The following is a 12,179-nucleotide window of genomic DNA, read 5'->3' as shown; positions in this document are numbered from 1 at the left end:
GCAAAAATTAAGAAAGGACTGGATTTTAGAAGGATCGGGTTAACTAAGTTTTTTTAAGTCCTCACTGGTTAGTTATCTGGAGATTAGCATTTAAAGAATTATGTGGGGTAGATATTTCAGAAATTATAGTTGTTTGGATAAAGCAGTGATTGTCAAACTGGAAAGTGAAATGTAGTGTGTTATTTGTAAGGGATAGTACTTGTTCCTTATCTATTAAAAAAAAAAAAAAAAAGAGAGGAACTCTCAGCATCTTTTTCTGAGACTAGGCACCTGCGCGGTGATCTGATTGAGGTATATAAGGCCTTGAATGGGTTGAGCACGCTGAATTCTGATGGGACCCTTCCACTTGTTCAGATTACGGACCTAAGGGGGCATAAATTCAAATTAAGAAAAGACAGATGTAGAATAGATGTGCGGAAATTTGCCTTTAGGCAGCGGGTGGTTAATTGCTGGAACAAACTTCCATCTGTCGTTGTGGAAGTTGATAGGTTGAGTAAATTTAAGGAGGAACTGGACAGGCATTTGGAGGGAATGATGTGATTTTTTTTTTTGGCTGATGCTGCATAAGCTCATACACTTGCTTTCTTGCATCACATGCCACTACTACTACTACTACTATTTTGCTAGCAGGGACAGGGAGATGATAATCCCGTTATACAAGGCAATGGTTGGGCCACACCTAGAGTACTTGTACAGGTCTGGAGGCCTCATTTTAGGAAGGATGTAGAGTTGCTAGAACGAGTACAAAGAAGGGCAACAAGATTTGTGAGGGGAACAAAGGGGAGCCAAGAAAGGCTTAAGTTCTGCAAATTGCAGCGCATGAAGAGTAGGCATCTGCGAGGTGATCTGATTGTGGTCTATAAGGCCTTGAATGGGTTGAGCAAGCTGAATGCTGATGGGATTCTTCTTCTTGCTCAGACTAAGAACCTAAGTGGGGCACAGTTTCAAATTGAGGAAAGATAGTTGTAGAACAGATGTGTGGAAATTTGTCTTTAGCCAGGAGGTAGTTGATTGGTGGAACAAGCTTCCATCTTTTGTTGTGGAATTCCATCTTTTGTTTTGTTTTGTTGTGTTTTGTGGAAGCTAATAGCCTAAATAAATTTAAGCCTGAGCTGGACAGGCATTTGGAACGAATGGAGGGATGAAATGGGAGGGTTTTTTTTTTTTTTTTTTGGCTGATGCTGCATAAGCTTGCTTTCTTGCATCATATGCCTCTACTAATGCTAATGCTAAAGTTGCAATTTTTTTTAGGCTGTGATACATTGGAGAATTGTCCTCTTTGGTTCTCCACCAAGCCAGAGCACTTACACTAGTTTGTGCACATTGCTTTGCTGCTCTAGTCTGGGGCACGATTTCCATTTAAATACACTTTATTTAATTATTTGAAGATTTAATGATTTAAATATTTGATAACATTTAATTATTGACTAAGCTAATAGATTGCTAAATGCAGTGATACATAATATGCTATACCATAATGATCACAATGATAAATTAATTATATTCTTAGCTAAACACAAAAAGATACATGCCCGAAAAGTGATTAGCACCTTCGAGTTACTTATTTATCACAATTAAAACCCTACTATTCCTCTGCACTACTGGTTACATGCTATGATATCTGCTCCAAAACATCGATACAATAGCAGTACGATCCCATCTATATGGTAAAGTTAACAGACATAACTGTTGAATATAGGGGATCTGAAAATCCCCAATAAGTCTGTGAACACAAGTCTCAAGGTAAATGTGTGGTGTGCACTGTCCTTCAGCAAGTTGAGTGGACCATTTTGCTTCAATGAAAATGCTGCAATCTCCGCAAATTACCTAGATATGCTCAAATTGTATGCTGCGCCTCAGCTAGAAGATATGCAGCCACATGTTTTATCAGAAAGGTAGGGGAGAGGGGGCATCACCACACTGGAACTTGCACTTTCTTTAATACAAAATTTCCTAACCGTTGGATCAGCCACAATGGTCCCATTCCATAGCCTCCTCATTCTCTGGATTTCACCACCTATGGATTTATTTGTATGGGGCTACATAAAGGACAGGGTGTATGCCAAAAAAAGTTAAAAACACCACAGAGTTAAAAGATTGGATTGAGCAGGCAGTGACTTCCATTTCTCAAGCAATGCTTCAAAATAATTGGAATTAAATTGGCTCATGTCTCAACATTCTATGTGTTACCAAAGGTACCCATGGGGAGGTTTAGTGTAGCACATCATTTTACAATACCTATTACAATAAAATTTTAACCAAACTTCATAATCAGGTGAATAATTTATAGATACCTGTAAAATAAGCTCAAGAAACATCATTATAAACAACAATCTTATTTAAAAAAAAAATAGAAAATTACCATAGGAATATTTGTTTTTTTTTGATGAATTGTACTTTTCCGATTGCAAAACAATTAATAATGCAAATCAAAAGTGAATACCATCCTGAAGAATACTAAAATTTACACTTATGTAATTCTAATAGATATTTAAATTTACACTTTACTACTATTTTGGTATAGAAAATACCACAGGGGAAGATACATTTAAATATTAAAATCAGGCAATCTTCAACAGAAAACCACTGAAACTGATGTCAGCAAGAAATAAACTAGCATTTTTTTTGGAGTGAAGACATTCCTTTCATTGTACAGTATAGCCATTTGAAATTTACACAAGTGTAAAATTATTATTCAATAGCAGGTCAGAAGTGGATAATGAAGTGCTGAATATGCACCATGGAGTCACAATAACTACAGCATGACACAATGAACAGTTTTATGACAGTCAGGTTAATTTAAAGTGGTCAAACCATACAACAAAGCAGTTCGCAGAAAACGATGGCAAGTGAAACTTAAAACAGGGATGTAACTTTTTTGTGGAGATTAAATCAAAAAATTAATGTAATCATAAGGTGGAGGAGCACAGCAATGTACATAAGGCAATTTTTTTTTTATTCTATATTGTAAAACTATAAAAATTTTGGTGATATTTAAAATTAGCCATGCTTGCTTTATTTGCACTAAATGCTTTATTTATAAAAGCATCAACACTTACAGAACTACAGGGTCCACTGTGACAACGCTGGCTACACTGATGAAAGCCACATTCTAAAACTTTATCACAGGTGTCACCACAAGGAGAAACTTCTTCTGTGCAAGGTAATATCACAACTATTGTAAATAAGATAAGCAGTTATCAGACCAGTAATTATTATTTCTAGATTAAATATAATTCATAAAAATTTGTTCCTAATAATTAATAAAATTTTGTGCATGTATAATTCAACTTTAATGACACACCACTAGAAATTTTACTGATTAAAATGTGAATCAAGCTTTATTATCTAAAGAAATGTTAACTTTTGCAAAGTTAATTTTTTTGAAATGCAAGTAAAGTTCTTTTTAATTCTTAATCCACTGAGGAAGACCCAAAAGAAGACGACTAGAATGGGTGGAATCTTTAAATTTAAATGTTAATTTTTGATCTATAATCCAGTTTAATAAGCCCTTTTTAATCAATGTAGTGAAGTGTTTCTTCTGCAAGTTATTTACATTCTATATTAACTCTTTCAGTTTGATGAATATGTACGGGTTCACAGTAGTGGAGTTTCAATATGGCTGGCTTTATGGAGTGAATTTTTTCCTGGAATTCTTAAAAAATAAAATCTTTTATATCTAAATGCTTTTAAATATCAATTAGCTCTTATTTTGACCTAATTGCCCAACATTAGAGTGAAATCACCACCAAAAATCAAATCAGAAAATTTAAAAAATTTGTATAAAAATAATTTGAGGGTTAAAAAAAAATCCCATTTTGTGGTTTTTACTATTTAATTTTCAAAATTATTTTTGATCTTTACTTGACATATGGGTTAGTGCACTTTGCATCATTTTTATACATGTAGGAATAAAATGATCTACACAGGTAGATGAATTCGCATCATTTTAATTATATCTCATATTGTGAATACCTTCACAAGTTGCCATGGTATTGCACTACCTCGAATAAGTAAAGCTTCAAAAATTATGCAAAATTGCACTGATCCATATGTCAGTAAACTCCTTCCCAGTCTAGGCAAAATATATCCTTTAGTCTAAATCAGTGCACACCATCAGGCATCTCTCACATTGTGGAGTTATACTTCATAACCAGGGTTGTCACTATTGCAACACCAGGAACCACACCCACTGAACATGCCCACCCACCGAAGTGAGGCTAATAAGCCTTGAAATGGTGCCGTCTGAGTGGTGGGATTCACCAAGAATAAGTAACAATAGTCTTCTCCATTGGTGAAGTGTTACATATTCGAAGTAATGCAATATCATGGCAATTAATTGTGAAGGTATTCACAATATGAGATATAATTAAAATGATGCCAATTCATCTACCTGGGTAGATGATCACTTTATACCTAACGTATAAAAATTATGCAAATTGCACTAACCGATATATCAGTAAACTCTTTTGCAGTCTAGGCAAAATATCCTTTATTTTTGATCCATTAAATCTGTGTCTGCTATTAGTTGTAAATACAAATAAGAGATGGCTGCATGTACTGGAAGATTTAAAAACAATTTGCACAAAAATGAATGCCGTATTTGAAGTGTATTAAAATGAGCTTGGAAATATAAAATTGTGTCACTTCATACATATCCTTAAAATTATGTGTCACTTCATACTCAATCCAACTTTAATTTCAACTATCTCAGTCAATAATAGGTAATCAAACCAGTGGAACATTCTCATCTTAAAAAAGACCAACCTTCAAAAACTTCCATTTCATTTCAGAAATATATCATTTTCAATTCAGATCTCAATGAAGTCTATTTCTAACTCTAATCTTTATAATCCGATTTACTCTGTCTAATGGAACCTTAAATACTGGCTCATCTCACTTGTTCTAATTACTTATTCTATGATTCCTTCCAATTCAAATGTGTTCCTGCCTAATTAGCTACTTTTTTTTTGTCTAAGGCTTTCTGTTCTGGAATCTCCTCTTTTTGATCTCCTTTGCTCAAAATCTATTTAGAGCATTCTGTCATATTCACTTGCTTGCGGTCTTGCTCATTCTGCCAACTTTGAAAATCACATGGAACTTTTTGGACTTTCCATTTTTGAAACTTTACTTTCTGATCTAATTTTATTAACAGTAATTTTTCTTGGTGACTTTACTGCTCATAATTCCACCTAACTTCCATTTTCTAATTATACTGACAGCTGGTGAAGATGAAAGCAACTGGAAAGCTCAAATGTTTCTTGAAAACACATTTTGATAAAATTGCTACTTAAGACAGGGATGTGTAACTCTTCTGGTCTCAAACTGGAAGAGCAGAGCAATACACATAAAAAAGGAAATTTTTTTAAATTTTTGTATTAAAACTATAAAAACTTTAAAGATGCTATTTAAAGTTAGAGCTGGTGACAGGAATACAAAGGATGGATGCAGGAAGGAAGTCACATGATCTGATTAGAACTGATTTATTCTTATCAGCAATGATGGAGGAAACCAGATAAAACATTGGAACCCTCATGTTATACACAAACAGTAGGTTGCTGGAGGAGATGTAGCATGGGGCACATATTCATTGCATATCCTGTCTCCTGATTTCACTTCAGGAACATCAGGCAAGTTGCATATTTGCCTCTTTGGAAATGGGTCCATTCAAGGTGACAATGCAACTATCCATCATATCATATGCATAAAAGAGTGGTTTGAGAAATACAAGGCAGACTCCAAGCATCTCCTCTAGTCAGCTTAATCACCAGATCTCAACCCCATTTAGCATTTGTGGGATGAACTAGAAAGGTATGTTCATCACCACAATTAACTGCCCATGTCACACTGGGAAATGAAGTTAGCTTTGTTACAGGAATAGTCCAATAGTCTCATGTCACTTTCCAACACCTTGTTGACTCCAAATACCACACTGTCAGAGCAGTGATTTGGGTCAATGGTGGTCCAACACAAAATTCATTGTACTAAAAAAGTGGCAGGAAGTGTACTTGTACATTTTGTCTCCTCAGAATAGACTACATTAAGTTCCATCAAGCTATAAAATACATAATCATATTTTTTTATACAAATAAACTACCATTAAATACTGTTGATGTGACCATTAAAAAACAAAGTGACAATGTTAACAACTGTATGATTTAATGAACAGTTTGTAGGGCATTAAAGTTGTGAAGAATGCTTTATATGGAAAAGTAATATTTTCTAATAAAACAGGATTTTTTTTTTTTTTTGGGTGGTATCTCCTATTCAATAAATTTTGAGAAAACATGCTCAAGGAAATGAAACCAGTTCTTAGCCAAGCTGCAATAGGTTTTGATACCTTTCGTGTTTGGGGTTTTCATAAAAAAAAAAAAAAAAAAAAAAAAAAAAAGTTTCCAACAAAAAAAAAAAAATAAAAAAAAAATATAGCAAATAATTAAGAGAATTAACTATTTACAAGTGAATAAGTCAAATAAAACCTCCTGATAATAATACTGTGCAAAACAGAGAAACTGAAAACTTGCATTGTTAAGCAGCACTGCTTTGAAATGATTGATATTCTCCATAATAAACTCGAGCAGTGCTCTTAACAGTGGTTATGATGTCCTCAAGTTAGCTTAAATTGATAAATAACAAATTGCTTACTTTTACATTTTTCAGTTATATGTAATTGGGAGAAAAAAATTAAATGGTGCAAACTTTATCAAAATCCAAAAGAAAACTTGCCAGAAAACAGTAAAAGACGTGTGAATACCAAATATTTTCTGACAAAATGGGAAAATTTCGTAGGTTTGCAGCAAGTGTAGATAAAATAAGTCCTGAAATGCTGAAAGCTGGAAAAAAAATAATGTCATGGTGGTTAACATATTCAATGCTACCTATATTTCAGAGTGGGTCCAATGTGCCGTAATTTTTGGAACATTGAAAAATATCAACATTCTGACATCCTCAGTGAAGAGGATATCAGAATCACTGTTCATGATTGTTGAAAAGTAAACACTTTTTATGCTAAACTGTAAATAAGAACAAATTTTATAAAAAGTTTGTTTGTGTATGTAAACTAACATGAACACAAGCACAATGAATAAAACTGTGTCAAGTCTATAAATGAAAACCCAGTGTTTCTTCAATTAATTTGAAGTATCCAACAAGATAAGTACATGTCAGTATTAATAAACTGAAATTTTTTGTCACTGTTATCATATGAACAGAATTTTTGCAATTCTTTCCTTTAAAATGTTTAGAATTTTTTAGTTTCATTGTGGTAGTTGTCCAAGTTGTAATGGATTAATGTATTAATTTAGTCACTCTTACAATGCTAATAATCATACTTTGGAGAAATTCAATTAATTTTTGTATACAATAAAATGACTGCCAAGGTTTGGTTTTGCTGCCATAACAGTCAGGCAGCTCAGTGTATGCCAGTATAAATTAAAAGAATGCTATTTCATTTATGTATAATTGTACATACCTAATAAAAAGAATATCCACATTTTGACATTTCTCTCTTTTAGTGCTATTGCTTAATTCACTAAATTACTTTGTAATTTAGCTTAACCTGTCCTTGCAAATTACAGTTACAGATTACAAATTACAGTGAGAGCGAAGAGAGAAAATGCCCACTGTGGATACAGCTGGAAAATATATATTTGATTACATTTTACCTTGGTTGTATTGAATGGAATTAAATCTATTTTGTGTGTGTGTGTGTGTGTGTGTGTGTGTGTGTGTGTGTGTGTGTGTGTGTGTGTGTGTGTGTGTGTAAATAAGTCAAAATAATATGGAAGAGATCAACCACTGAAGCTACTTGAAAGGAAAAGATTACACACAACTCTATACACGAATATTGAATATAAATAAAAAACAATGAAAAAATAAATAAAATATAAGAAGAAATTTGTAGAATATTAGAGCTGTCCAATTCAAACATAGAGGTATGTATTAAAATCTTTATATCTTGTCTTTTAACTTGGCTTGGCAAAGTATTGAAAATGAGAGGAAACCTTGAAGCAGCTTCCATTATTAATCTCTTCCACAAATATATTTAATTTACATTCACAAAAAATAGATAAAATGCCACATAATCAAGATAAAATTTCACAGCTGTGTAATAAAACATACATTTTACCAGCTTTACTAGCACAGTGAACATTTTCTATTTTCTCATTCACAGCTGTTCTCAAATATTACTAAACTTGGTCACTGGTTTGTCTAAGTACTCTATGACCAGCTTACGTAGCTATAATTTGTAAGAACAGTTTCCACTAAATTATGAATTAGTTCAATGAATAAGTGATAACACTAAAGGAGAGAAATGCCGTCCTTTTACAAGTGAACAAATTTTGCTGCAGAAATTACAAGTATTAAAGAGCAAATAATATTCCGAAATATCGATATTCTTTCTTCTGTGGGCTCTCTCTTGTTTATTATACAAATTTGTATATAATAAACAACACTTTTTTAATGTATATCATATTGCATGATTATTATGGCAGCAAAAATGAAACTCAGTGATCTTTCTTATGTGGGAAATTTAGAAAGGCTGCAACATGCCTTGTGAATTCCTTAAGTCCCCTCCCTTCTCCCAGGGTGAAAGTAATTTTTCTCTGAAGCACATTCTCATATGGAGCATGTATATGCAGGCAGTGACTTAAAGATGCAGAGCACCCACATCAGAAAATCGTGATTTTGTACTGTTAGTAACTGCAATTTTTTTGCTAACATTTCATTTTCAAATGTGTGAAAAAAAAAATAATAAAAAAAATAATGGATTAGATGTGCATGCACTTATAGCATGAGTTAGAGGTATGTGAATTCTTCATGATTCCACATGCAATTCAGGAGAAAATGGTTAGAAATATAAAATTCAAAGGTGACATATACTCTATAACGATGTTTGACTGTTGGTTTTGGCAATTTTTTTTAAAATTAGACAAGCTATTTACAAGTTGAGAGATCCAATTCAGACTTGGAATTTCAAATTCCAAAGACTGCACCCTATTATTACTATTACTTTTTATAATTTTCATGGACCATGTAATAAAAGTTTATCATGTGAAAACTGGATCATTATGCTGATAATATTCTGCTGTTAAATAGTAGCATACGAGACCTTCGAGAAACTCTGATAAAATAATGAAAGGTTGTAGCCAACTTGGCATGAAAATCAGTTACACAAAAACAAAGAAAATTAGAATGTTTATTAAATAAACAAAAATAAAACAATTTTTCATTTTGGTTTTTATGGTGCAAGGGCTACTAAGGCCATGATGCGCCAAGTCCATCAAAACAAGGTAGTAATTTTTGTATATCCGGGAACAAGCTTTAATGATTATGATAATTATACATGAAAATTAACAGAGCAAGTAGTGGTATGCGTAAGAAACCAGTTCAAATAGTTTTAGCTATATAGTGCAAAGGAGCCACAGGCTTTTGCTGCACAGGTCAAAAAAAAAAAATAAATAAATAAAATAAATAAATAATAAAAAAATAACAAATAAATAATAAGTAGACAAAAAATAAAATCTACCTATGCATTTCCCTCCTCACATGGGCAACTATCTAGCTGACCTTTACTAAATTTATCCAAGCTATCAGCTTCAACTATCCATGGAGGTAAATTCATTCAGAAAAAAAAGGAAATTAGCCAAAAGAGAAGATTAGAAGTTTATAACAAAATTTTTAAGCCTATTTCAATATATTTACTCTACTAAATTTCAAAATATATAAGAGAAATTTAGCTCAATCCTTCCTACTTTGATAATATTTAAAAATATAAGACATTTAACTCATACCTTTTTATAGTAAGTTCTTCAGTCTGACACTCACATCAAATTAATCCAATTAATACATTATATCAAACCAAGTTTATGACATGATATTATGGTTAAAAATTGTTAATATATATGGGTTTCTTAAAAATAATCCTGTATTCAATTTCCATAATCTAGTCACTGCTAAAAGGAAGAGCAAAGTGAAGTCAATGTACATCAACCCACTAAAAGCTAAACCACCCAGCAATAATGCACAGGAAATTGAAGACCACTGTCAAATTTATTAAAATATTTTTAGACTAAACTTCTTAATAAGGGTCAAAGTTATTTTGGGATGGTCCATGCTCACAAGAAGTAAAGTGACACTTAACAATCTCCACTCTCTTTTATACTAATAATAAGGTTCAATTTAGTGTACTGTGAACGAGATTATTTTTATTAACCAATGTAAATGATATTATTTACACATGCGCATAAAGGTCCACGAGTCCGAAATTGTGTATGGTCTATGTACATTTATAGCGTTAGGGTTTAACTTCATTTCAAGTGTTTTGGCTATTAAGAGTTTTGTATATTCATATAGTGTATTAATTATTTTTGCCTCATTAAAAAGAAACATATGGTTCTTATGAATGGCATGAAAGGAAAGTTCAGACTCACCTGTCCTTTTTTGCCTTAACGGATGCCTGGTGTTGTTGTATTCACATTGAAAGATAATTTTGGGTAGAACCAATACAAAAAGAGTTACATTTCCCACACACATTGTTATAGACTATGTTGGTATGCTCCATATTAATTCCTGTAGCATATTTGAATATGGCTCAAAAAATAGTAAGAACAGAGAAGGATTAATACAGCAGATTAACAATATTATCAATAATTCTAAGGACCCAAGGATACCTAAACTATCAAAAGAAGAAAGGATCGGTTTACAAAAATTAAGAAAAAATGATATTGTAATGCAAAGGTTGTCATATTAAATAAAAAAAAAGTTGTCATATTAAATAGAAAGAATTATATTGAGAAATTGAATAATATCATATCTGATAATTCAACATATGAACTGGAAAATAGAAGTACGTTTGACAACTTAATAAAACAATACAATAACACTTTAACAGAATACAGGAAGGAGGACTATATTACAATGGCTACCCTAAAGAATCTAAAAGCTCGAACCAATAATGTACCTACCCTGTTTGGACAAATTAAGTTGCACAAAACGGGATATCCGATTAGCCCTATTGTCTCCTAAAAATTTGGCTTTTGCATCCCTCGCGTCATATTTGTATAATATTATAAAACCTTTGTCTTATTTTAAAATTCAGTATAAGAAATTCAGATTCATTATTCAATAAATTAAAAGACAAAAAGTTAGATAAAGATGATAAATCGTTTTCCCTAGACATTGTCTCATCATACACTAATGTAGATGTTAATTATTCGCTTGATACATTATGGGATTTGATTAACAGTGATTCCATAATATTTAATAAAACCAAATTACCAAAATCTGAAATATTTTATTTAATAAGATTTCTCATTCAAGCCAATTACATTGAATTTCAATCAAATATTTATAGACAAATTTTTTGACTACGGATGTGATTAAGCCTTAGTGGCCTCGTCGTGAAAATTTACCTTAACAATACTGAACAATTACATTTAAATCCATATATTTCAAACCTAACATTTTATGGTAAGTACCTTGATGATATCCTGGTCATTTCTCATAAAGATAGTAATTAATCTCATGGATTCATTTAACAAAATTCATATGAGACTTAGGTTCACTTTAGAAGATGAAAAACTGGGAGAGAAATCTATAAATTTTCTTTAATTTTACGTTAACTAGGGTCAACGATAGCATACATTTTAAAATATATTGCAAACCAACAAATACAGGAAAATTTTTTACATAATTCAAGTTATCGCCCTTTTACTTATAAAAGAAGTATCATTTTTAACCAATTCTACAATGCTTACAAATATAGTTCTACACAGGAATCTCTTAATAATGAACTTAAGGAACTCTCTACAAGATTTTTGAACAGGGGATATACATTAGGTACAATAGAGAATATTCAACGACAGGCAAAACAAAAATCAGAAAAGGTTTAACTTAATAATAAAAACATTACACAAAAATATTTTATTAAAGTTCCTTATGTACAACAACGGTGTAAACAATTCATTATTTTTAAAAACATGGAATTTAAAATTGTTGTGCAACCCATAAGTAAACTCCACACAGTATTGTAGATGAGGAAGAATACTACAGTTGTTAATATGGAATGTACCAACATAGTCTATAACATTGCGTGTGGGGAATGTAACTCTTTTTATATTGGTTCTACCCAAAATTATCTTTCAATGCGAATACAACACCACCGGGCATCCGTTAAG

The 12,179-nt window shown here is 32.0% G+C and overlaps 1 protein-coding gene across 2 annotated transcripts in view; it reads right to left on the bottom strand.

Moving 5' to 3' along the window:
- Positions 1-12,179, bottom strand: part of LOC150082059 (NF-X1-type zinc finger protein NFXL1) — a 252,064-nt gene that overhangs the window by 124,602 nt on the left and 115,283 nt on the right. For both annotated transcript variants that reach the window (XM_090379082.1, XM_090379083.1), the window contains exon 10: positions 3,060-3,175. In XM_090379082.1, coding sequence (XP_090235208.1) covers positions 3,060-3,175 — 116 coding nt within the window. The remainder of the gene's footprint in view (positions 1-3,059; positions 3,176-12,179) is intronic.

Source organism: Mastigoproctus giganteus, chromosome 8 (genome assembly GCF_048544385.1).
Source record: "Mastigoproctus giganteus isolate SK-2022 chromosome 8, ASM4854438v1, whole genome shotgun sequence".
Taxonomy (NCBI): Eukaryota; Metazoa; Arthropoda; class Arachnida; order Uropygi; family Thelyphonidae; genus Mastigoproctus; species Mastigoproctus giganteus.
The sequence above is the reverse complement of the archived record's forward strand: the minus strand, read 5'-3'. Positions and strand labels throughout refer to the sequence as shown.